Source organism: Coloeus monedula (genome assembly GCF_965178545.1).
Source record: "Coloeus monedula genome assembly, chromosome: 9".
In the NCBI taxonomy this organism is placed as follows: domain Eukaryota; kingdom Metazoa; phylum Chordata; class Aves; order Passeriformes; family Corvidae; genus Coloeus; species Coloeus monedula.
Genome location: NC_138789.1, coordinates 5,738,224 through 5,764,797, shown reverse-complemented (window position 1 = coordinate 5,764,797; position 26,574 = coordinate 5,738,224). Strand labels below are relative to the sequence as shown.

The 26,574-nt window shown below is 44.3% G+C and overlaps 1 protein-coding gene across 11 annotated transcripts; it reads left to right on the top strand.

Annotated features, from left to right (window-relative positions):
• Positions 1-639: 639 nt before the first annotated feature.
• Positions 640-26,574, top strand: KLHL20 (kelch like family member 20; the record flags this gene model as incomplete). 11 transcript variants are annotated; one of them, XM_082287159.1, is made up of 16 exons in its annotated part: positions 779-927; positions 1,385-1,504; positions 2,493-2,526; positions 2,663-2,723; positions 7,083-7,197; positions 9,236-9,809; positions 14,005-14,163; positions 15,176-15,270; positions 16,465-16,580; positions 17,375-17,558; positions 18,647-18,790; positions 19,005-19,138; positions 19,716-19,924; positions 21,558-21,664; positions 23,686-23,766; positions 26,467-26,574. In XM_082287159.1, the coding sequence occupies 12 exons, from the start codon at positions 7,157-7,159 to the stop codon at positions 26,513-26,515; spliced, it is 1,893 nt and encodes a 630-aa protein (XP_082143285.1). In that variant the 3' UTR covers positions 26,516-26,574. The 11 variants fall into 11 exon arrangements, with proteins under 11 accessions (XP_082143289.1, XP_082143295.1, XP_082143287.1 ...); XM_082287167.1 differs by lacking the exon at positions 26,467-26,574 and adding an exon at positions 23,851-26,077; XM_082287160.1 differs by lacking the exon at positions 26,467-26,574 and having other exon boundaries at positions 23,686-26,077.

Below are 26,574 nucleotides of genomic sequence, written 5' to 3'. Positions count from 1 at the left end.
TACACATGAGGAACAGCTGAGGTAGCTGGGGGTGTTCAGCCTGGAGGAGGCTTAGGGGGGGACCTCATCGCTATCTGCAACCACCTGACAGCAGGCTGTAACCAGGTGGGGTCGGTCTCTTCTGTCGGGCCTGCAGTGGGAGGACGAGAGGCAATGGCCCAGCGGAGACAGGGGAAATTCAGATTAGATATTAGAAAAAAAATGCACTGTCAAGAGCGGTCAGGCATTGGAATGCCAGGGTCGCCCAGGCAGGTGTTGGAGTCACCATCCCCGGAGGTGCTTAAAGGGCGTGTGGATCTGGCGCTGCGTGATGTGGTTTAGTGGTTCCAGTGGCATTGCTGGGTGGACAATTTGACTTGTTTCATCTTAAAGGTCTCTTCCAACCTTGGCGATTCTATGATTCTGTGACAGGACCCCCGGGGCCCCGTGCATGCGGCGGCTCTGCCCCCTCGCTGGGACACGGGCTCTGGGACACAGCCACACCACTGGTAACCGGGTGGAACCGCGGCGGGACCGAGCATCCCCGGTGCGCAGCAGTGGCCGTCCAGTTGCGCGGCGGGGCCGGGCCGTGCTGCGGAGGGGGGGTGGCTCCGGGGGCGGAAGGGGCGGGCGCGGCTTGGCGGTGGTTGGCGGGGGCCGGGCCTTTTCCTGCGGCTGAGGACGCGTTCGGGCGGTGCTCCGAGATCACGGCTCGGTGGTGGTGACGAGCCCGCGCCTAGCGTGAGTGAGGCAGCTCTGCAGGCCGGGGCGGCCGCTCGGCGCTGGGCCGGCCGGGGGGCGCGGGGCGGGCCGGGGAGCGCTGCCCTGCCCGGGACTGCCGTGGCCTGGGCCCTCCGCTCCCGGGCGGGCTGGGGCAGCGTGGGCTCCTCGGCTCGGCTCGGCTCGGCTCGGGGTGGCTCTTGGGCCGGGCCTGGCGCTCGGGGCAGGGTGAGAAGGGGAGCGGTGCCCGTCCCGCCGGAGCTGCCGCTGGGAGGGCCGAGTTGTGCCGCGGGCTCCAGGGCCACGCTTTGCCGGGAGAGCCGTGCCTCAGCCTGTTGCTGCCCCGCGGACAGCGCGGAGCACCGCGGCTTAAATGTCTTTATTTTGTGTGTCTGTGGATGTGTGTGTGTGTGTGTTCCCCCCCTCCCCGGCTTTTAATGTGGGTTTAAGGGGATTAAATCTGATGCAATCAAGGGGCTAAGAATAGCCTTGTCCACGTTCCCTTGCATGTGCAAAGTGCTCCGAGGGGCTGCTCCGTGCTGGGCTTGCAGCGGGACAGCTGGCGGTCCCCGCGGCGGGATGCGGGGATGCGCGGTTTCCCGGGAGCATGCTGGGCAGCTGGAGCTCGCATTGGAATTGGTATGCGGTGCCCTAACCGGGAGAAATTGCCTTTCTTTATTTGCAGGGAGCTGTGAATCTGAGCAATTTGCAAGTGTGGCAGACAGCAAGTCTGAGCTTATTCTTCATTAACTGGCGAACTGCTCCACTTGTGTGTCTGGGATAATGCTCCTACAGAGTGTTGCATGTAAAATAAGGTTCTTCTTCATGTAGCCAAATAGAGCTATAACCGTTCTGTAGTTTAATTTAAATTGTGCCAAAAATATTTTGCTTCATGTTGGATGCAGGGCTCCCATCTGACAGTCTTCCAAAAATGATCTTATTCTTCCTAAATTTATTTTTTTTCTCTTTTAAATGCTGCACGTGTTTATTTTAAGGTTTACTTCATTCTCATTTGGTCATTGCTTTTCCCATAGTTCAGTGGTTTCCCGTTTCTCACTCCATTTCTGGAGGGGTAGAAGCCTGTGACTATCAGTGTGGAAGCAGAACACCTTTCTGTTCTTTTAATAGATTTTTTTTTTTTTTTTTTTTTTTTTTTTTACAAAAAGTTAGGCTTATTGCTTTGAATAATTAAATTAAATGAATTAAATGTAATCCTAAGTGAATAGCTATCGAAAATGAGATTTAGGCAAGCAATGCCCTTGTAAAAAGGGTTAATTTACATTAGAATTAGAATTTAGTGGTTGAATATGAAAGGCCTGTGCAGTTTGCAGCTGTTATTACTCTCAGAAAATGAATATTTGGAGTGGAAGTGTGGTGAGCATCAGGCAGCATCGTTCATCTTTGCAGATGTAGTAGCATTATTAGCATCCCTCTTACCTCTGGGGCACAGTTATCTTCAATTTCCAGACAGAAGTTTTATCTTCTATCAAATTCTGGCTCTGCAGTGTAGCTGTTGAGCAGTGCTGTGCTGTTTATTAGGTGCCAGCCTGCCTTGAATCTCTGCTAAATGTGGGAGGGAGAGATACCTCGTGGCTTCAAGCAAGGAGCTAGAGTGAGCACCCTGTTACTTCAGATATTTTTTCTTTGATAGAATAGTTTTAAGGATTCAGGGAGGTAGGCAGTTTGCTAACTTTATAGTGTGTGTGTTCTGTTTGCTAAAGAATCTTTGTGCAGCTGTGGTGAAAATATTTTTAATGTTGTTGTTTTCTTCTGCTTTATCCTCTGCAATCCAGGTGTTGTTAATCTGGGCTGTGAATTTATAACTGGGTAAGAGCTTGAAGGCATATTAGTACGTGGTTGTGGGCAGCTCTGTTCTCTTAGAGGGAGACTGAAGAAGGGAAAGAAGGTTCTCTTGCTTCAGAAATCACCTTTTTTTTCTCTTTTTTTTTTTCTCTTGGATCAGGTCTTGAAGTGTAGGGTGAAGGTTTCTCTTCACAGTGCATGGACGGAAAGCCAATGCGCAGGTAAGACACAAAAACAATTGTTCTTCTCTTCCCCAAATAGGATAAATCATATGAGTTGGTTTTGTACGTGCCTGGACTGTAAAATGTTGTGTGCTTTTGGATTTTTTTGTTTAAAAAGCCTGGTTATGGGGAATTGGGAAATAAATCATTCCCCTTTAGTCCTTTCTTAAATGTATTTAGTTTTCAATATTTACAAGACCAGATGTCTTTCAGGAAGAGTATGGAAGATAAGTTACTGTAATTCTCCATCCCCTTTTCCACTTCCCCCATTTACTGTCATATTTAAAATTCAATATTTAATTACTTAGGTATTCAAACTGTGTAAAATAGACTGCCCGAGAATAAATTTAAACTTGATTTCCAAGGGGCAGTATTTTTCCCTTAAAGAAAGACATTTGGTGAGGTTTTGGGTGAAAAGGAGATTTCCTTTTCTAATTATGGATGCCAGCTGCCTCGTTCTAATGAGCTGAAGATGCAGCTGAAGTATAATTCAGGGGAGTTCTTGCTGGGGTTGTGTCAAAAACATTCTATCTCATATAGAGAAAAGGTTTTCAGTAATAAAACAGTAATTCAGCACGATGACAGGTTTGCAAACAGGGTTTCCTGCTAGTTCTTGTTAATTTTCCCTGTTTGATGGCAATCCCACGGCAAAATTTAGCAGCAGATATATTTCTGTACATGATACAGGCTGTGTGGAAATGAAGTTGCCTGAAGTTCTTAATCTCTATAAATGATTGGTCTGTTTGTGCTCTTTGGGATGTTGAAAGTAGGAAAACTTTATTGTGGGTAATTCTGTAAAACACTCGTGTAAGAGAAGGCAAGGCTTTTAACCATAGATGAATATATAGAGCATTTTTGGCTACACAAACCATTCGCCTGGCTTCTGTGTAAACCCTTGAAGAATGGCACGATGTTGTTTTAATTAAATGAACTTCTCAGGTGCAGCAAAAAAGGCTGGTGCTGCTGCTGTAGTTCAGGAATGAGTAAACCTGGGACATGATAGGGGCATCACTTAGCCCGGGTGTTGTGCTGCATTTTTGCCAAGATAAAGAAATGTCGTTTGGTCAATGAGGAGCTGTATGTGACTTTTACAGTGAATTCCTTTTTCTCCAAGATGGATTAATTAGCAGATGAGCTCTCTTTCACCATAGTCTTCTTCAGTGGAAGTTGTTTAAATCTTAACCAACATAAACTGACAGCTTTTCAGGTTTTGATGTTGTGCTCCATTTATCAAGATGTTTTTGCAAGATGACGTAAAATTGGTGACTAGCTTGGCTTGTGTTCTTGTTTCTTCCCTACTTTTTGTGTTTCTAGTGGGGAAATTGAGGTTCTAAACTCATTTCCATGCCTGCTGTTTTCTGTGTGTTGCACTGAGGCAGAGAATTCGCATGCTGGAGTTAGTGTGTCTGTTTGTGGGTTTGTGGCCTTGGTATTGTGGAAGTTCTGTCTGCCACTCAGACAGTTTTAGTTTTAGTGGTGGGCAGCAGCACAGAGCTGAAGAAGTAGAGGTTTTTTATTATTGCTGCAGCCTAGCCTGACAAGCACATCTCTGCTGTGCGCTGTGGACTTCAGTTCTTGAATACACTTGCCTGTTTTAAGGCCCTCAGTGTGGGTTGTTAAATTTTTTGTTTGTTCTCCTATTGCCTGTCTTAGAAGAAAATGGTAAAAGGTTCCTGGTTGGATTTTGGACACAGATCTTCCTATGAACTCTAGCTAAGCAGATAGCAGAGCACTTTCTTTTATCCTTTTACTCAGGGTTCTGAAGCCAATTTACCACCCCACGTGAGGGTTGTGGTAGGTCCTGCGCAAAGAGGGGAGTGGGGCTTGGCCAGTACTGGGTTAATAAACACGGTGAGATGGTATCAAATGTGTACAGCATTCAGAGGGGAGGAGGAACAGCTTGAACAGACAAGGAATTCCAGCTATTCCTGTCAAGATTATAGTAGGGAATACACATTGCTGTATCCTGCTGCAAACAGGATTTACTCTGCATTAGGAATGAAGGGGTAGTTGGGGCAGGCTCTTCTTGCTCACTGTCAGGGAGAAGCAAGAGGATGTGGCTTTGCTGAAGGGAAGAACAAGGCAGCAGGGACCTCTCAGTGAAGAGCATGGTCTCACAGCACCCAGACAAGGAGGGCAGAGAAGATCTGATGGCCGGGGCCAGTCAGGAGTCCTGTACTCTTCGGCAGGTCTGTAGGGGTGAGGAAGGAAGCAGGGAAGTCAGCTCAGAATCGGTGGGTGTACAGTCAGGTGCAGACATGTCTTTAACATAGCTCAGGCATGAGGGCTTGAGCAGCTCCCAAACAAATTGGGAAAGCTCTCTCAGTTCTTTCTCACCCGGCTTTTCCTGGCAGCCTTTTCCCAGGTTACAGCACTGCTGTATCAGAGCAGGCTTGAGCAGCCAGACCCCGCCAGAGGAAGGAGGCTTCAGATCCTGATTGTGAGCTCAGGAGCTTATCCAACTACTTGGACATACCTCTTGCCCAAAACAAACTACAAAAGGCTCAGGATGGTTTTGGAAAACTCCAGTGATGACTTCCTCTTTCAGAGTATGGGCATCCTCATGGGTGAAACTGAGTTTTCTGGGCTTGGTCAGTGAAAATCAAACTAAACAATGTAAATAGGGGCGAATACACCAGATCCTTGCTGTTTTCCTTTTGTGTAAAATAGTATTTGTCAGGTTTATCTGCTTGTTTGCGTAACTCTGTTGAGAAAGCTTACTGAAACCTTGCTTGCTAGGCAAGAAAATTAATCAGCGGTATTTTTCCTGATAATCAGACTTTTAGTAACTTAATTCCTAGAGTGCTGATTGCCACAGTAAAGCATTTCCATTTACTTGGTTGGCATGTTGTGGTGGTGACTTCTGTTGCCAAAGGCTGGGCCAAATCAATGGCCCTTGTTCTTGCAGGTCTATAATGAGTATAGGAAATATTTCTTAATTTCAAATCAAGGCATTGGCAGAAATCACTACCAATTTGGTTTGCTATTTTTATTTGCTACTAAAATCTCTTGCTAATGAAATCCACTCCAGCAATATATGATTCTAGGATTTCAGTTGATGTGTTTAGCCTGAGACTTGTGTTTCGTAAGCCTTGGGTCAGCCTGTTGTTTACTGCTGAGCTGTGTTAAAGCTTTTTGTTTGTAAACCTGTGCTAAAACACACATTATCTTAAAAAAATGCAGATTTGAAAGTTAAGGTGCCCTATGACAGCTCTATGGGAGAGAATTTTCCTTAGGTGTGTCTTACTAGGTATTTTTTTGAACTTTGGAAGGAGCTGCTGTAAGGATGGATGTCTCATAGATGCCCCTGTTAATGAATGAAGTTTTGGGCACTGGCACAGCAGAATAAAATGGAGGCAGAGCAGCCTGTTTATTAAGCTGACTTAGTGTTGCAGACTGCCTGTGTTCCCATTTGTACTTCTCAGCACTGTGATACAAAAACTGATCCTTTGTCAGTCCTTTCTTAATCCCATTGTATTTGCTGATTTCCCCAGCCCTGCATTTTGATGGAAGCTAATCCTGGAATATCTGCATAGCTGGGTGTGAATGTTTTATCTGAGCATACACATTTCCTCTGGATCCTCAGCCCTCCTTAATCACCCTGGGTATTCAGGAGCAGCTCTGAGCTCTGTGTGGGGGGAGGCAGCTCCCCTGCCATGTGAGAATCAAGTGCTGCCTTCTGTATTTCACACCTCTAAGCTACTGACTCATCACTTTATTCTCTATGCATATATATGCATAATGCACACATAATGCAGTGGAATCATGATCCTCATGGAGACACAAGCCATCAGACATGTCCTTTAAATTCACACTTCTGTGCCTGTGTGTAGCAGCAACCCACCAAGCTTCACATCAAGCATCTGGGTGGAAATTCCTAAGCCAATTGATCACTGGCTTCTGCATCACCCAGAGATAAGTTTGGTATAAATCAGGAACACTCGTTTGGTTGTTACTCTTTTTCCCATCCATTCAGTCTTCTTTAATCATTAACCAGCACTTTCTCTCCAGGAGGAAGGAGGCTAGGTATGATGCAGGCTCTCCGATAAATGCTGATGGGAACAACACAGGAATGACTCCAGTTCTTGCTAACCAGACTCCTTTTCAGTGAATTAAAGATGTGTTCAGCAGTGCCTCATTTGGGCAGAAAAATCCTGATCTGCCCTGGCTAGGGAAGTCTAGGGTTATTGCCTAAATCTGGCTAAGTAATCCCATGGCATAAAATGGTACATCCCATTGCCCTGTGTTGGCAGGGAGTCTTGGATGGTGAGGTTGGGAGGAATATTGTGTATTCCTTCTGGCAGCCTTAATCTAATCTATCTGTACTTAGAACTCTTGCCACTCTGTGATCTGCTTTAGGGCTGCTTTTAGTGAGAGATGTCTTTGAGGAAAACCTACAGGTGTCACAGAGGGGTTGTGTGCTTCCCAAAAGGATGTCCTGTCGTGGATGTGCTCCAGCTCTTCTGATTTGTAGGTACGTGAAATGGGTTTTTATTTGAAGAACACTTCTTCTGTGCTTTGACCGACAGCCTTGTCAAATCAAACTGTCCAGAATTGTGGTAGCATGTGTCTTAAAAGACCTCTTATTGTGTTCTTTTTTGCCTTCCAAGGCTTGGTTTGACATAGTTCAGAGCACCTAATGCACAATAAAATCAACTTAGCTTGCTTAGTAAGTGCCAAACTCTGCAGGGGAATGTTTGTCACCACCTTTCTCCATCTCTTGGTAGAGGGATTAAATTACTTACTATCTGGCCTTGACTGCTAAGGACTATGAAAATAAGTCAATTAGGTAAATTAATCTTCAGCCAAGGTTTCTTGAGGTTTTTGTAGGGGTACCATTAATTGTGGTTTGTGTGTATTGCTGCAAGGGGAGCTTAGTTTATGCATTGTTTGTGAGGAACTTGGCAGAGCTTTGAGAATGATTGTCAAACCCCAAAAAGGTGAATTTAGGTTGTGAGGGACAGGAGTGGGTGGAGGAGAGTGAGAGGCAGTGTAACAGCAGAAGGATTTATCAGAGGTGTCAGGAAAGCAGAACAGTGATGGATGTAAAAAAGATGGAGGTAGGGATAAAAATCCAAAGCATTTTAGGTGCAGAAGCTGAGCAGTAGGAAGCAGCAAAACCCAGAGGGGAGCCCCAGCTAGATCTTTGTAACTTAAGATAGGAGGAAGAGGTAATGGTCTAAAACATCTGAATATGATCATCAAGGAGACGGTGTGGAGGGAATGGGAAAACAGGCTAAGATGCAAGTGAATAATTTCAACTGCTGCAAAGAGACTGGTTTCCCAGTGCTTAGAAAATGCATTTGACATAATAATGAGGGGAAAAGATGTGAGGGGTTTTTTTTTCCTAATTCTTTCCTTCAAGCCTGCTGCAAATTACATTGAGCCATGGCAAAGCCAAACTTCTTTTTTTTTTTCACTCTTAGTATGAACAGTGAGGTAGTGACAGCTCACAAATCCCAGTGCACCAGGGAAAAACTGGTAGTGGACAGCATGTTTTGGGTCTTTCAGTACGTCTCTGATGGCCATAAACCATCAGTATTCTGATATTTTGCTCAACATGCTCTAAATGATAGTTTTCCTTTGATGTGGGAAGAGGCAGCAGTTTCCTGATTTTTCTTTAATTGAATGTGGAACTGTGAAGATACTACGTTTTCTCTCTGTGCCAGTAACTTAGTTTACGTATTCTCAAGAGATTCTTTGCCTCTAGAGTTACCTTCCTGACTTTATGTTCTTCCTTTTTTGGTAGGTTGATAGTGGTGGATACTTGGATTGTTTTTACTTTTTCCGGTTTGGTTTGGTTTCACTTGCGTTCTTCAGTCCTTAGTATGGCCTTTCTTGCGGAAGATTAACCTTCCTTGGGAAGGAGTGTCAGGGAAGGTGGATTGAGTTAGGAGCCTCTATAACTCAAAAATAACTGAAGAGGTGATAATTAAATGGGTATTCTGTGAACCTGAAAGATACTCGTGGTAGTCTGCAGGCCATCTTGAGCTCCTGAAGTCTGTGTGACAGTTTAGTGTGTTCCAACGTTACAGTGGTGAGTGGCCCCATTAAAAACGTAGGTAGAAGATCAGAGAAGTTTGGTTAAATCATGGAGCTGGAATTCTTTGCAGTGGAAATTCATCTCCAGCTCTGTCAAAGGAAACTCCAGTGCATGACAGCAGGCAAGTCAGCTAATCTGTGCTTTGAGTCACTCTGTGAAATGGGGATAATGTGCCTTTACCACACAAGGCTATGGTGAGGTTCAGCTCATAAATATGCATGTGTAGCTGGATATTACGGCTGTGTGTCATAGAAAGCATATAAAAGTAGCAATAAATTGAAGCCTGCTGCAAGTTGGTATTTGTTTACTTCTAAGCAAGCTTTGGTTGGAGATGGATTGTGCTTGTTTTCATGTCCCAGCATGGACTTACAGGCACTGCTTGTGCTAGGTGCGAGCTGTGGGACTTTAGAGCGCAGCTGGTGGTGGGATCCCTGACCATGGTCCTGTGTTATTATCTCCTGCACTGCAGGTGTACCAGCACTCGCCCAGGAGAGACCGGAATGGATGTGACCAGCCGCTGCACCCTCGGAGATCCCAACAAGCTGCCTGAAGGGGTGCCGCAGCCTGCGCGCATGCCCTACATCTCCGACAAGCACCCGCGGCAGACCCTGGAGGTCATCAACCTGCTGCGAAAGCACCGGGAACTCTGCGATGTGGTGCTGGTAGTGGGGGCCAAGAAGATCTACGCCCACAGGGTGATCCTGTCAGCCTGCAGCCCCTACTTCCGAGCCATGTTCACTGGGGAGCTGGCAGAGTCGCGGCAGACGGAGGTCGTGATCAGGGACATCGATGAACGGGCCATGGAGCTGCTCATCGACTTTGCCTACACCTCGCAGATCACTGTGGAAGAGGGAAATGTCCAGACCTTGTTGCCAGCTGCTTGCCTTCTCCAGCTGGCTGAGATCCAGGAGGCCTGCTGTGAGTTCCTCAAGAGACAGTTGGACCCTTCCAATTGCCTGGGCATCCGGGCTTTTGCTGACACTCACTCTTGCCGTGAATTGCTGAGGATTGCTGACAAATTCACACAGCACAACTTCCAGGAGGTGAGAAGCTGGCGTGCTGGAATTGGGATGTAAAATGTGTCGACATGGCCTGTGAGAGCTTTGAGCAACTCTCATTTTGTCCTTTCCAAATCCTGCCTTTACACCTGCTCTGTGCCCTGATAGTGATGGGTGCCAGATGTTAAGTGGGGAAGAAAGAGGAAAGAGTTACTGGCAGGACTGTGTTTTACTGGTGGTTTGTATATGATCCACAGCATTTCTTCCCTGAAAGATGTGTGGTGAGTGCTATGTGGAAGGCAAAGTTGTGGGTGCAGTTGGATTTGGTATTGAATCTGTTGTGCCTGCACAATGGTATGACATGCCGCTCCTCTTTCAGAAATATTCTGGATTCTACATGGTTGGAGGGGAGGCAGGTGTTAGGACAGCACATCAGTAGAACCAAAAAAATTTAATGCTGAGCTCTGGAATTGGAGAAGCGGGTGTTTGGGGGAGCATGAGGCTGCCTCAGGGGAGTCTTCAAATCTCTTGTTGTAGCAGAACTAGGGTTTTGCATCTATTATTCAGCAGAAGTTGTCTGAAAGTAATTCAGATGTGTAATATTGTAGCTGACCTTTATAAACTCAAGTTTCTCATCCTTTGTTAATTCTGCCTAGATGATTTTTGGGGGAAAAAATGCCAGCAGCTGGTACAGAGAAGGATCAGCATAATAATTAAGGATTGTGTGAGCAGTAGTCAGAGAAGAGTGGGTCTTGACTGAACTCTTGCAGGAAGGAGCTCAACCCTTTTAAATAATGTCTTTCCTGAGCCTTGCTTGGAAGGGCAGGAATTTGTGTGTATTTTGGAAGCAGCTGCTGTGTGGGAGGTGTGTAGGAGCATGATCGGTGTGAAGGTCTGGTCCCCTGCTAGAGAGAGTCTTCTCTTGCCTCTTGCAGAAACTGCACTCTGCTCTGCCTTGGAGCAGGTAGCCTACTGCAGAGAAATCTCCTCTTCCCACCAGCTTCACAGGGAGATCCTTTCCAAAGGGAGGAACTCCAGGAACCCCTGGTGCTAATTTAGCTTCCCCAGAGAAGCAGCAGTATGGAGGTGCTGTGAGTGATGGCAGCTTGTCTTTTTTTTTTTTTTTTTTTTTTTTTTTTTTTTTTTTTTTTCCCCCCTTCTGACATGCAAGAAGCAGATTAGAATTGTATTTGTTTCAGTCAGGTAGTACTTAATTAAAATCTGAGCAGAAGCAACACAACAGAACATGACTCTTGGACACAGTGAAGATGATTCTTGGTATCTAACTGTGGACACATCATCAGTTTACTCATAAGCTGAAATTAAATACATTTTTTCTAACCAAATAGAATTTGCTGTTTAAGATGAGTTTGTTTTTTGTAGAACTTGGTGGTTTCCCAAATCCCTACATTTTAGCTGGCCACTTCATGTGCTTTGTGCTTGCTCTGCACTTCTGGGTTTTTTTGAGGGAGCAAGATGCTATCCAGATAGTTGTTTATTTTCAGTGCTTGGTTGTTTTACTAGTTATTAGATCTTATTACATGAGTAGGGCGTGCTTACAAGCCTCTAAATAACATTTTAGCAGCCTGACAGTTTTGTTTTAAAATGTTTTAGCATTAATACATGCAGCTGACTGTTAAAGAGCTGCTTGCTATGGGCTTCTTTTCTTTTGCAGCACCTTGAAGACAGCTTTCTGTCTTCCTTATCCCTTTTAAAGCACATGAAGGCAAAAGAGAACACTCCTTCTCAAAGATGAAGCAAATTATAATTTACTTAACTTAACCACAGCCTCTGGAAAACAGAGGCTTAGATTAGAGCACTATTTCTTTGGCCTGGGCAGGTTTTGGTGTCCATTTCAGTGTCCCAGAAGTTTTGCAGCTCTTCATCCTTAATAATAACTTCTTTTGCTTCTACTGTTTCTCTGCAGACGTCAGTGATGCTGCTGGTTGGGATTGTATTCCATTCTGACAATATTTTCTACCTGGAGATTGGATTGGTGGTCCCTGGGGGAAGCCAGGGACTTGTCTATTTAACCATCCTCCACTGTGGAGGTTGAAAACTGATAAAAAATTTGCCTTCTTGTGTGGAGGCTATGTGGTCATCGTTCCTCCAAGCTGGCAGAAAGGAACGTGAGCTGGGAATTTCCTGGATGGCAACATGAAATACTAAGCAGTAGGCACCAGCCCAACCCATGCAGCTACTTTGAATGCAGTTTGAATTGTTCCATGTCCTCTGCTGTGCTAACCTCTACTTCTAATAATTTTTGTGTGTTGGTGCATTACAGCATTAACTTCTTGGTTAAATGTTTTTCCATTTTTTTTCCGTTCCTCCCAATCCTAGTGGATCTTGTGCATGTATGTGAAATGGTTCTGTTAACAACTCCATTGTACAAGAGCAGCGTTTGTATTTAATTTTTTTTTCGTCTCTCGACATTTGTGTGAAGGGAAAATTTATATTTATGGGTGGATAACTTGTGCTTTTATCAACAGACAGAAATTGCACTCTGCATTGTATAGTCTGACATTAATTCTCTCTGTTTGTAAAAGCACTGATGTACAGGAATGCTGCAGAGGAAATGAAATCCAGCCAATTCTTGTCTGCTTAGCAAGTCAGTCAAATAGTTCATTAATATTAGTCGGGTAATTAGGAGTGTCCTGATAATTAAGCCAAAATAAGCCAAAGGATTTTAAATAATGATTTGTTTTACCATGTAAACTACCAAGTTGCATAGTAGTAATAATTTGGTTTAAAGAGGTACTTCGAGTGCTTTGAATTTTGTGAGGCCATCAATTCAACTGGGTGTCCTGAGGGTCAAAGGGAGAGACTGGATGAGCATCTTTAACTCAGGGATTTCCACAACTGTTTTCAGGCTCTGCAGCTGCATTTGTAAACTGTCAGACTAAAGTTTACGCATAAGCTTGTCTTTGTAGGAGGGAGGGCAACTATGGAAAAAAACTGGTGAAGATCTTTAATGACCAACCCACTTCCTACTTGAAGGCTGAAGGGGTGTGTGGGCCAACCTTGTTGTGGCCTTTACTGTCCCTGAAAGCTCAGGGGACCAAAGAACCAAGTCTGGTAACTGATCTCATTATCTGCTCTGTTATTTTTTAACAGTATTTTCTGTTGTCAGTAACTTTGCAATCCCTACATATTTGTTCAGTGCTCTTAAATAACTTCTTCAGGTAATTTAAAGGACTGCATAGCTGACTGCTGTTGAGATGACCATGTCAAAGAGTGTTTTTCTTTAATTTATGCAGCAAATCATGAAATAAGTAATGGAATTCTAATGTGGTCACAGATGATAAGGATAAGCCAACATTCAGTTATTTTCTGTCCCTCAACCTTTTGGAAATTGCAGGCTACAGACTGGGGATGCTTGTAGGGAAGGTGAGCTGGCAGTTACCAGTCAGGCCATTTCTTAAGTTTAAATTTTGATTCTTGCACCCTTCCCATCTTAACTGGTGTCCGTGCAGGAGCTGTGGTGGTGTGTGAGCTCCCAGGGCAGTCTGACTGCCTCATGCTGTGTGAGAGGTCCTCCAGCAGCAGCCAAGGTGTCCTGAGAAACTTGATTGCTGTCTTGGATGCCTTGAAGGAATTAATGTTTTTGTCAGTGGCTTGACTTTCACAAGAGATCAGTCCTTAGGGGCTCTGGAGGCTCTGATTCCCTCTTTAGTTCATCTTGACTATTGCATACTTCATGTGTATATTTAGAGCAAATGAAAGAGGCAGGATCAGATGAATCTCCTGAAATATTTTCTGTTCTGCCACAAATCAGGCTTTGTTTTCTCTGCAATGCCTCTGTTAACTTGTTTGAGACTCTTATTTCTGTGGTCTGTTTTGGTTTCCTTGTAAATCTCTGTACTCCAGTGCTTCTTTTTAGTCATGGATTTATTGCAGTTTTATTTCTGCTTTATGTATTAGACACAGCAAATGAGGAGACTGATTTTAAAGAAAGGCTTTGTTTTTCCTGAATTTTGAAACCTGATCAGTGTCTTTTGTGGTTTAACCCTTTAAAAATTAAAGGGTGTAAAATTCCCTGTCACTTGCATGCCCATCTAGAAATGTCTTGTTGTGTTGCTGGGGGCTACACTCTGCCCCGTGCAGCAAACCCTTCACGTGTGTTGGTGTTGGAACTGACGGGGATTTGGCTTTTTACTGGGTCAGTCCATGAAGTGCTGGAGTGGTGTGTGGCTCTGATATTTTGTCCTTACTCTCTTCCTTTTTCCTCTGCCTTTCCCAGGTAATGGAGAGTGAGGAGTTCATGCTGCTTCCTGCCAACCAGCTCATAGACATCATATCCAGTGATGAGTTAAACGTGCGCAGCGAAGAGCAAGTGTTCAACGCTGTGATGGCCTGGGTGAAATACAGCATTCAGGAGAGAAGACCCCAGCTGCCACAGGTAATCTTGGCCACAGGCTGCTTTATCCAGGGGGATATCCAGGGAGAAGAATGAGGGATGGTAGGGTGGTGCCACAGCACTTCTGAATGGTGTAAAGCCACCAAAATTCTGACTCCCACCTGTACTAGGTGGCTTGCACTGTCCCTTCATTTAGGCTGGAAGCTGCACTGGCCACAGCCTTCATTAGGGGCTTTGTTGGATTGTTCCCAGGTAGGACTTGCCAAACGAGCTCACTCAAGCAGTCTGTCCAGACAAACTTGCCTGCACCGCTTTGAGAGTCGTATCAAAACCACAGTGGAGAAGAAAAAGCTTGTCTTGCTTTGCAGTGCTTCTTTAAGCTCTGCTGCTTGATTTGTGCCTCAGGTTTCATGATGTTACAGTGGAGCTTGTCAGAATGGTTTTGCTGGAATGTGATGCTTCATCGAAGCCAAGGCATTTCACAGAGCAGAACCCATTCTGACAAAGCTGTCAGCCCCAAAGCCTCTGAAGTCTCGGGCTGGCTGATCAAAAGAGGTGAGCGTCTGCCTGCCTCGGTGTTTCTGCTGTGGAAAGAGACATTAAATGCAACTTTATTTACTGGAAAGCTTTTGAAGATGGTTTTAAGTAAGCAAACCAAACTGGAAAAACCTGCTCTTCTCCAGGCAGCTTTTATGCTTTTATAACAGTTCTAAACCCTTGTGAAAGACGTGTTGTTTCTTATTGTTCATTTACTCTGCAATACCACTCAGGTTTAAGAGAGCTAAGTGGTTGATAAAACCACTAACTTAATTAGTGTTCTGGCAGATGTGTTGACATCTGTAATTTTCTAAAGGTTTTCAGCTGTTAGTAGAGCCAGTAGATTGTCCCTTTTCAAAGACTGGTTTTCTTCTGGGTATCTAAACTGGGATATTGAAAAGGCAAATGTGCTGTGAGACAAGCTGCATTTAACTAAAATTCTGTTGTTTTCCATTTGGCTGCCTGCATCTCTGTGGGTGTCTGTGGTTTACCATAGATGTTTTGGTTTGTGTTTTAGGTCCTGCAGCATGTCCGTCTGCCCCTGCTGAGTCCCAAGTTTCTTGTGGGTACAGTGGGTTCTGATCCACTCATTAAGAGCGATGAGGAATGCAGGTAAATCTCCTCAGCCATCTACAGAATTAGATAATGTTGTCCTCTGAAACTGTGCTCATTTGTCACTGGTAAATGGGTGATGCCTCACAATTTCATCTTTGGCAACTGGGAGGATAGGAGAAGCAAGAACACTTGTTTTCTATTTGCATAATAATCACTGGCATGCCCTGGAAGTGGTTTTGTTCTTTCAAGTTTTCAGTGTAATAGCAAACTTTGAGTGTGCAGTTTGACTGTTGGTAAAAAACCTTTCAGTGTATTGTTTTTCATTTTGCCTTTTTTTTCCCCATCTAGTCATGGCTTTTTATTGTAGCTTAGCTCTTGCATGTCTTTCATGGTGATCTCAGTGGGATCTAAAGTAGCTTTTCTGTGTAGAATGTCTGCACTTTGATAACTGAATTGGAGTCTGGGATTAGAGTTTGCTCTTTCCCACACGGATAACTCAGGGAAGTTATCATTTTCTCCTCTTATGATATGAGTCTCACCTTTCTGGTTCTACAGAGTTCTGTATCATCCACAAAGCACATGATTTATCTTGTGCATATTGTAAAGAAGTTCAGGGCATAGGCTAAATTGTTCTCTTCCTGAATAAGCATTCATGCTGGGGGAATTCCACATTCGTAGAGGGAAGGAGGACTTTTTTGTTCTTTTTTGTTTTATTCAAGGGTTTGGAGTATTAGAATTAGTCCAGGTGGCAAGTAATGAATGGATGGACAGTGTGAGCTGGCCAGAACTGATGGAGAAAATTTTCATCAGAAGGGTACTATCTCCATCTGTTGGTCATGTGTGTATTACATATTTGTGTGCTTTCCAACTCCTGTTCTGTTGTGAGGCAAAATCACTGACTGTTAAGTTTTAGATTGAGGCAGATTGGGTGTTTCTTTTCTGCACAGTAAGCCTGACAAATCTCTTGTCACAGTTTTTTTTATCAGTCTTTTTATAGCAAGCTGTATCTGTTATTAACTCTGGCCAAATACTGGTACTGATTTGCTGCTGTCACTGTGTCAGTGGCTTGTAAACAACCGATGACTATTTAGGTGTCAGTCTACGTTTAACTGGAGCTGTTTATGCTGTTCTCATGTGACTTGTGAATACTTGAGGTGCATGACTAGTGCTGGCTGCTCTTCCCATCAGTTCTGATTCGCCCCTTCTCCTGAGACTGAGCTCTGAGGGTTAATATTTTCCTGTCTTGCATAGGGATCTGGTGGATGAAGCCAAAAACTACCTGCTGCTGCCCCAAGAGCGGCCACTGATGCAGGGACCGCGAACAAGGCCACGCAAACCCATCCGCTGTGGAGAGGTACTCTTTGCAGGTGTGTGTTTCTGCAGGTGTGTGTGTGGTGTCAGCAGGAGATGGTGGAGGGTCTAGAGGGTCATATGAGGAGTGGCTGAGGTCACTTGGTCTGTTCTGCCTGAAGAAGAGACTGAGAGGAGAGCTCATCACAGTTTACAACTTCGTTGTGAGGGGGAGAGGAGGGGCTGACACTGATCTCGGCTCTCTGGTAACCAGCAATAGAACCTGAGGGAATGGCCTGAAGCTGTGTCAGGGAGGCTTAAGTTGGATATTAGGTAAAGGCTCTTCAACCAGAGCAGAATCTGGCATTGGAACTGACTCCCCAGGGCAGTGGTCACAGCACCAAGCCTGACAGAGCTCAAGAAGCATTTGGACAATACTCCCAGGCACATGGTGTTGCTGTGCAGGGCCAGGAGCTGGACTTTGATCCTTCCAACTCAGGATGTTCTGATTCTATGTATTTTTCCCGCCAGCTTAGGCCAGGAGACTCCAGGCAGGATTTTGTGGTGGTGGTGTTCCCATAAAGCCAGTCTTCACAACCTATTTCTGATGTGACCTGTGCATTAATATTTGAAAGTTTGAATTAACTTACACTTCCCTACTTGTGTGATTTCTTTGGTGCTGTGTATGCCACAGTATTTCCAAACTTCAGTTAACGCTCTTGAAAATCTCATTCTGTTTTGTAATTACAAACCTCAGAAGGAGTGACTTAGAGATGGGTTAAAGCTGCAAGAGTGATTTGTGCCAGGAGCACACACAGTATGTGAGCTTGGTGAGTATTTTTGTGACCCTGTTTTTTGTGTTTGGCTGTAGTGGGGGGCTGGTGCAGCGGGGACGCGATTTCCAGCGTGGAGCGCTATGACCCCCAAACTAACGAGTGGAGGATGGTGGCTTCCATGAGCAAGAGGCGCTGTGGCGTCGGGGTCAGCGTCCTGGATGACCTCCTCTATGCTGTGGGAGGCCATGATGGCTCCTCTTACCTTAACAGTGTAGAAAGGTAGGTCTCCATAAGGCCCCTGTGCAGAACTTTAGCTCTGAATGTTTAAACCTGGGTGCAGCCTCTTAGGAATGAGTTCATTTTGCTGAGTGTGTTCTCATTTCCTCCTCCCTTGCACACCCCTGGTGCAAAACACTTTGTGTCACTTTATCCCGAGCTTAATGGGACGAGCTAAAGCCTCTGGTATAAGGAAGGAATCTCTAGGAGATGGGTCTGGATGTAATTGGTGGGAGGAGTGGTGATCCTGGTTAACCTTCTTTGCAATTGCGGGTTTGTTTTTAGCGTTGTTGAGGAAGGTGAGGTTACAGTGAGCATTTCTTAGATGCTGAGGGAAAGATCCTGGAATTTTATTGTGAAGTGGCAACTGGAGAATTAAGGAACATTAGAAGAAGGAAAATAGGTCAGTTTTAGGCATGTGAAAGATTAAAGTCAAACAAGTTTTACCAAGCTTCCTGTTTCTGGGAGCTGCATAGGGCAATTCCCATGCCTGAAAGCCGCATGACTCAAGCTCTCCTACTGCTCTAAATCCTGGCCCTGTAACAAATCCAATGAGCTGTACAAATACCTCCTCCCATCTCAAGACTCCCCTTCTTCCCACCTCTCTCCTTGAATGCTTCCAACTTCACAAATTATGAGCCTAGCCTTATATCTCCCACATCCTGCACTTCCTTGCTATGCACGTATTTCTTTGTCTCTGGATTCCCAAGTCCATTTGGTTCCTTCATATTTTATCTGGAAGTGTGGGTCCCAGTGCTGGCTGAGTTCCTGTATGAACTGCAGGGAACAGAGCAGAGTTAACTCTGGCTGCTGCTCTTTGCTGCAAGTTACCACATGCCAGCCAGTCTCTCTCAGGAACCTGAGCCTTTGATCTTCAGCTTGATTCATTCCAACCTGCAGTTTGAACATACCTGGAGTAACATGTACTGGATGCATTATATCACTTCAGGGCTTTTATCCAACTTAAAAAGAGCTGTGTTGCAGTTGAAGCTCAGGATAGGCAAGTTTCACAGCCTTAGTAGCTCCCAAGCATGGGAGAGTCTGAAGCAGACCTAGGCAGGTAATTTGTGCTGTTTGGTGTGTTTTTCCAGGTATGATCCAAAGACCAATCAGTGGAGCAGTGATGTGGCTCCCACCAGCACCTGCAGGACCAGTGTTGGGGTAGCAGTTCTTGGAGGTTACCTCTATGCTGTGGGTGGCCAAGATGGTGTCTCTTGTCTCAACATCGTGGAAAGGTACTTTTTAATTACAAAAAGAAAAAAAAAAAGTGGGGCACAGTGAGAAAGAAGGTCTCTGAGAGGGTGCAGCTGATGCAGACAAGCTGGAGAGAAGATAGGAACTGTACAAATCTTACAGGGATTTTTGTTTGGAGAGAATAAAGTCAGTATTCCTGCCCCTTTGTGAAGATGTCAGCACTTCAACAAGCTCTGGTGTTTATTATTTTGCCAGGTATGATCCGAAAGAAAACAAATGGACTCGAGTGGCTTCCATGAGCACCAGGCGCCTGGGAGTCGCGGTGGCTGTGCTGGGAGGCTTCCTCTATGCTGTGGGAGGCTCTGATGGAACATCTCCTCTCAATACTGGTATGTCTTTTGCTGTCCCTTAATCCCAGTCAGCGCTCGTCCTGGTACTGGGGAGCCCTTCATGTCCCCAGATGGCTGTTGAATATCTTAGTGATCAGTTTGTGGAGATTTTTTCTTCTTTAAATATTGTTTTGCCGTACAATAATTCACTCTCCAGGTTTGTGAGCCCCTATTACCTGGTTGCGTGTCATATTTTTACTTTCTCAGTGCTGTGTTTGGCAGTATGTCCTGAATATGAGGCTTTGATTGTTTGCATAGCAGTTGCAAACACTTTTTTTTTTTTTTTTTTTTTTTTTTGAATTCCTGTATCAGCCATTTTCTGCTGTAGGAAGGAAAGTGCCAAAGGTAAAACTGCTGCAGGTCAATTTGTAGCATTGCCAGCTCCCTCTTGAGTATAGATCTGAATATGATTGATTGTGTAGGGCTGAAGACAGGAGAGAGACTAGCAAGAGTTCTTTAGAAGGATAGAGAGAGCAAACAGGGTCATGGCATTTTTGGTGTGTGGTAGTTGGGTCCAAAAGTGCTGTACCCACTGCCTGCCAACCCTGTTGACCAAAGACCTTCCTTTCCTCTACAGTGGAACGCTACAACCCCCAGGAGAACCGCTGGCACACGATTGCCCCCATGGGCACGAGGAGAAAGCACCTGGGCTGTGCCGTGTACCAGGACATGATCTACGCTGTGGGAGGCAGGGATGACACCACAGAGCTCAGCAGTGCTGAGAGGTACAACCCACGCACCAACCAGTGGTCTCCCGTGGTCGCCATGACGTCCCGGCGGAGTGGAGTAAGTGGAGCTTGATGGGCTTGTCCATGCCACGCATCACCATGTGGGGAGAGCACAGGGTGGAGTGTCAGTCTGCTTGTGGGGAAAGCACAGGGCAGGGTGTCATTGCAGTCTTGTGGTTAGGCCACAGGGCAGTGTCAGTTTTGTTTTGGGGAGAGCACAGGATGAAGTGTCAGTCTCCTCATAAGGCTCTCCTGCTTTCTCTGCATCTTCACCTCTTTACTGTGAGGGAAAAAAGTTTGCAAAAACTCTCCAGCACGACTGGAGAGTAGAGGATGAAGAGATAGTCAAGCCATGCCACAGACAGGTGTTTAGGATGGGGAAATGAGTCATTTGAGAGTGTTTTTAAATATTTTTGGCCTCTTACATGCAGTCAACTAAGCCTGAAGCAAAGGAGCTTTTAGGTGACATAGCCGTATTTGGTGTGAGATACCATTAAAGAATGCTATCAAAATTAGTACCTGGATCTCTCTGGATGAATTTGGAGGTGAAAACACCCACTTGCTCAGAGGAAAAAGCTGGGAAACTGGGTGTGTGTTTAGATACATATTTCCAGCAAACATTGCCTTGAGGTGTGTGTGGGAACAGGGTTCCTGGGCTTTCACTTAGGCTGTTACCGCTCCTCAGTGAATCCTGTGAGTGGCAGCGTGTTCCCATCAACTGCTGATCGTGGTGGTTTCTTGTGAACAGCAGATTACTACAGTGTTTTCAGGTGTCATGATGTTTGGACAGATGCAAATTATATGAATGTTTATCATTGGATATTAGATTATCTAGTGAAGAGAGGATTCTATCTGTGTTAGTGTTTCAGTGTCTGGTGAGGCAAGTATGAATCGCAGTTTGAGCAACTACTGGTTTTGGAGGCAGAGAGCACGTATTTATTTCCGTTCTCCGAGCACAGAGTATGCTGTCCAACACTGTCCACTTTAGTTTCTGATTAGACATTGACTTTTTATAAGCTATTTCTGTATTTGCTTTCTGTAGAAACTGCTAAACACATGCAGCTGTATCTGCAGCTCTTCTGCATCTTCCAATTTCCTCAAAGCCAAAACAAGGACAATTTTACATTGTGTACCTTCACTTTTCTCTGTTATACTCCATGTTTACCACTGGAAGTGATCATGGTTTTGATGTTCCAATGTTTTTGTGCTTCTGCAGAAAGGCTAAATAGAAAGTCTGGAGGCCAAGGTGCTTACAGATGGTCCAAGCCCCAGCCTGAGAGGTTTGGGACCAGGGGCTTACCTGTGGTTCTGCTACTTTAGCCAAATATTGTGGGCTGGTAGATATTCTGGTGCATGCATGTCACACTTGGGTAAGAATTTCAGTCCAGAACATAAGTTTTTGTATGAAAAAGGTTTAGATTCTCATGTATTTATCATCATTCAAATGGTTCTACTTCTTCTAGCTGGCAATAAGGTAATTCTCTATTCTGAGATACATATTTAACCTTCCATGGCTCATTTTTTAGGGTATTTTATTTGTGCCACGCCCTAAAGAAAAAAACCCCAACCCTCTCCTGCAGACTGCCTTTCACCAAACATGGTTATTAAATCCTTTTATTAACATTTTCATTATAACCCTTTTTTTCAGGACATCCCAGCTAAGTAGCTACTGTCTGATGGCTGTTTTGCAGGTTGGCCTGGCCGTGGTGAATGGACAGCTGATGGCAGTGGGGGGCTTTGATGGCACAACGTACCTGAAGACCATTGAGGTGTTTGATCCAGATGCTAACACATGGAGGTAATTTGAATTTGGGAGACAATCAAATAGTGGAATCTAGCTGGAGCTGTCCCAGGCAAATTAGGAATGTGGTACACACCATAACAGAACTCGGGTAGGGTAGAATCATCACAGTGCTCACTTTGTGGCTTGTTGCCTTGCATGAAAGTATAAGAAAGAATCACATTTTGAAAAATATCTCAGTATTCCACTTCTGTTCTTTTTGGGCTGAGTCTCTCCTGCTTCCCAATAAAACTGAGCTTGTCCTTAGCAGAAGGAACTCACAGCCACCATGCAGAATTTGGCCTGTTCACTTCTTGATTTCAAGCTGAGGCAATGATTCCTGAATCCTTTTGGCCGAGCTGAAACACTTCAAGTATATGATGTTATTCCCCTTAAAATCAGCAAGATTCAGCCACTGGAAGAATGTCCAAGCTGAGACAAATAATATGAAATTGCTGATCAAAATATATACTGAGCAGAAAAGAAAGAGGGAAAATAGCCTTTCTAGTCATAACTATACTTAAAAACAATTGCTTGTGTATTTATTCCCAAATGTAATTAGCATAAAGTATCAAGCTCCTATGCCTATTCTTGCTTCTGTGGTAATCTAGCAAGGGGAATAGAAAGAAATTAATGTCCTTATTCTTACTAGTGATAGTAGTAGTTTAACCCTTCACTGATTAAAAAAAAGCTGTCATGAGCAGCATAGCTCACCTTGTTTGGTGAGCTATGGATCCACAGGATCTTTTGAACTGCTGAGGAAACCAGCTGAGTAGAGAATAGTACATACATCAGATTCCTTAGTGCAATGGTTTCAGCTACTCCCTGTGACAGTAATGGGATGTCCAGTCTTAGGAGTTACTGCCTGGCAGACGTTCATACAGTTTGGGAGATTATTCAAAGTATTGTTAGCTTGTGGTTTTTTTTTTTTTGTCCACTGAATTCAATACAGCTGACCAGCTTCTGTGGTCTTCCCTTTCTTTTGTTTCTTGCCCCATGAAGATATTTATTTGTGCAGCTTGACTGAGAAACTATTCCGACGCAATTTGGCTTTAACAAATCGCACTGGTAGAAGCTGTTTGGAGAACTTGCTTCTCCTGTTTCTGCCAGCAGACTCCAGTGGCACAGAGGGGAATATGCAGCTGGGGTATGTAGGGATCCAATATCCCTATGAAATGCAGACACCACTGCAGTCAACAGATGGTGCTTGGGATGTGTCATATCTTGGTTGTATCAGCTGAATGTAGGGGTTTAGAAATATAAATTAAATTAGTTGAATTGTGAGGACTAAGCCTAGTCATGTGTTACCCAAAATGTAGCCTAAGGTCAGCTACAGCCTACAAAGTATTTTTCTATCTTGCACATTACCAGAGAGGGAGAAGGAAGTATTTATTTGAGTAACAGAAATTTGGTGTCAAAACAAGTGTGGCTGTTGTCCGCAGGGACGGCAAGATGAATGACACAGAAGTCAAGTACAGGATAGAATGGGATTATTTAATTAATTACAGACTCATTTATATAGCTTTGTTTGCAAGAGTGGTATAATATTATTGGGTGCTTGACCATCCACCTCCCAGAGTGATTGGCTGAACGGTACGACACTCATTTCAAAATATTTTTCCCAGTGTGGAAAACAGGACTGTGCATAACAAATTTGCACCTGTGAGATAAAGTCTTGGTTTACAAAACCGTCTACGCTGTTTTCAGCTAGCTTGTGTGAGAAAGGAGACTTTCACAAGCAGCTGTAAAAAGTAGGAAAAATTCTCTGCCAGCTTTTTTAGCATCTACAAACAAGCAGCAGTTTCTGTTCTGAGAGAGAAAGGCTTGAGCAAATACAGCTGTTAACTTCTGAAGTGTGTGAGATGGGTGCTACACAACTTCTTCTTCACAGCTCACTTTAAGCAGGCATTAATAATGGTCTAGTTGTGCTTACGTGGCCTGGTTCAGTCCCCATGGTGCCTCCCAAGTGTGCTCCAAAGGGTTGGTGCCCTCATGGAGGATGTGATCTAGTGTGTGACGCTGGAATGTTGTCTCCGTAGGTTGTACGGCGGGATGAACTACCGGCGGCTGGGTGGAGGCGTGGGGGTTATCAAAATGACACACTGTGAATCCCATATATGGTAAGCTTCCAGAGGGAGGGAGTCCCCTGGCTTCTCATTCCTAGAAAAACTGAAGAGACTTGTTGACACTGGACCTCTTTGCAGCTCTAGTATGCATGGTCTAGATCCAATGTAACTCTTTGCCGGTGAACTCCTTCTATGGAATTATAAAAATGGACTTCTGTGAGTGTGCCCAGCGGGAGACCACGTTGTCAGACTCCAGGGAACCACTGGACAAAAGTAGAAGTGTTGCTTATGTCCGTGTTTTTTCTAAATAGTTCTACATTTTTTGAATAAACCAAACTGTTAACAGTTATTGTAGCGTAAAGGATGGTGATGTAGAGCCTACACTCTGTACTTAGGAGTCTGACCAGGAGGAGGGAGCAGTGGATGTGGCAGCTGTTTGGTGGGTGAAAGAGAAAAAGTGATACAGAAAACAATGTTTTTGCCTTATTTACAAAGAGCTTAAAAAAAAAAGTGCTTGACCTGCAAGATGCCACCTTTGCACAGAGTATATTTATTTTTTCATTTGATTTGTATCATGTATTTCCTTTGTATCACTCACAGCGATGATTCCAGCTTTTTATATACATCTCTATACGTGCATATATATATATATGTATTTTATATATATATGTATATGTGTGATTTGAATTTCAACCAGCTGGTGGTTTGGGCAGGGCTGTGTCCTGCCAGCTACTGTGGTTCCAACCCTTGTGGTATGATTTGAGGTCTCTTAGAGGAGAGCCGTGGGATGGGTACCCTGAGTGTCTTTTCAGAATTGAGTCTCTAATCTCTCGATTGAATCAGTGAAGTGCCCAAAAAGGGTGAGAGGAAAAAGGTTTCAAACGATGCCTTTTTACTGTACAAAAGTTCAGCTTTTGTCTCTCCCCTGTATGTGAACCTGTGCTGGTTTGAAGGTAAACCAGCTGGAGAAATTAACTCCCACACAAATACCTTGCAAGAGATTTCAAGTCAGAGTTACAATTTAATAGAAAGATTATAATAAATGCAGTGAATACAGAAAGTCTGGCTTTAAACCTCCAGAGTACAACCTGACATCCTGTTGGTCAGAGTGGCGGTAGCAGTCCCAATTAAACGGTGGTTGCAGTCCCATTGGAGTGATAGATGTGGTCTTGTCAAAAGCAGTGGTCCTGTGAAAAGGTCTGGTCCTTCTCTGGATGTCCAGTGGTGGTGGCTGTGTCCAAGTCCCCAAACCCCCACATTCTATACCCTCCAAGTCCAGGCAGGAATGTTCAGTCCCTCCCTCAGGGCAGGGAGTTTCACAGTGGAACAATGTAATCCTATGAGTCATAGGATACTCTGGGGAGTCCTTGATGACCCATTGGCAGAGATGACCCCCCTTAGGCTGGGTGTAGTTGTCACTTTGTGAAGACAAAGAGAACACTACCCAGCTCACAGCTGTTACAAATGGCCCACCATTAACACTTCATCAGGAATAGTGTAGATGGGTGTAGAATACATGGTTTGGCTACACCCATACTGGTACTTTCTCCTGTAACCACTGACAGAACCTAAAATCAACCAGTTATAGCTCACTTCTAAAAGCCATTTTCCTCCTGTTGCCTGCTCGATACCAGTTCTTGTCTGACGCAGGGTGCAGGTATCACGTGTTAATGCTGGCTTCTTGTGTTCTTGCTGGAAGGGCAGACCCGCAGCCAGCCTCTTCCTGCTGAAGAAAAGCTTAGACCAGCCTCACCTCAGCTGCCCTCTTGTCTGTCTCTAGAATTCCTACCATGAGACAGTACAATCTCTTTGAGTGATTTTTGTGCACTTTGCCTGTGTATGGTTAGAGCAGAAAAAGGTGTGAGGCTCATTTAAGAGTTTGGAGAGGAAGGGCTGTTTGCTAGCACTGTGAATAACTGTGGAATCTCCCCGGGGCCGGGGCAGAGGAGGGAAGAACTCAAGACTCAACAGCTCTGTTTGTACTGTAATTTCTATTGAGTATGGAAGAATGACCTTTTGTACCTGATCTAACTGTGGACCTTGCCAAATCTGATTTTGAAAAAGAGGACTGTAAATTCTTGAGATGAAGAAAGGATTGCTGACATCATAAGTTAACTTCTTAGTTTGATTCATGTAACTCAGACTTTAATGTGCTTGAATATAGTAAAAAATACATTACAGTCATAAATGGGACATTAAAAGGTTTTTAAAAGCTCCTTTCCCCCTAAAGGTCGGTATTCTTGTGTTTACATATGAAGATCATTTGCACCTTTACAAGGAAAACAAGTATTCTGTAAACAAATGTTTACATGTATCATTTATGCTTTTTTCTAGCATGAGTAACTTGTATAAATAGTGCTATCTTAATAAATTTATTCTATGCTGTTCTTGTTTAGTTCCTTGGGGTGAAAGCAGCGAGGGGTGTTTTTCCGTGGTTTATGTGGACAAAGATGCTGGAGGGTTTTGCCCAGATAAGTCCAAGTAAAAGAGGCTGAAAACTCTGCTGTTTATTGTTACCCTGCACATCATTCAGAACCAGCTTTTCTGGAAAGAAGCATCTGTGCTATCTGGCTAAATCTTATCTCTGCTCACTTAGGGCATTTATCAGTGAGGACAACACAAGGAAGAGGTTAAAAGAGTCTATAAGAATTTAGGTTTTTAGAGATTATTTATGCGCATTTGTTGAAAAGAGCTGAGCATTAGATTTAAAACTTAGCCCTGGGTTTAACAGTCCGGTTTTCAAATCAAATACAGGTGCCAGTTATTTCCAGACCTTGTACTCCTTTGTCCAGTGCTCTTCTGACTCCAGATATCAAACTTTGTCTGAGATATTTCAAAAAAGGAAACTACAGCACCAGAAGT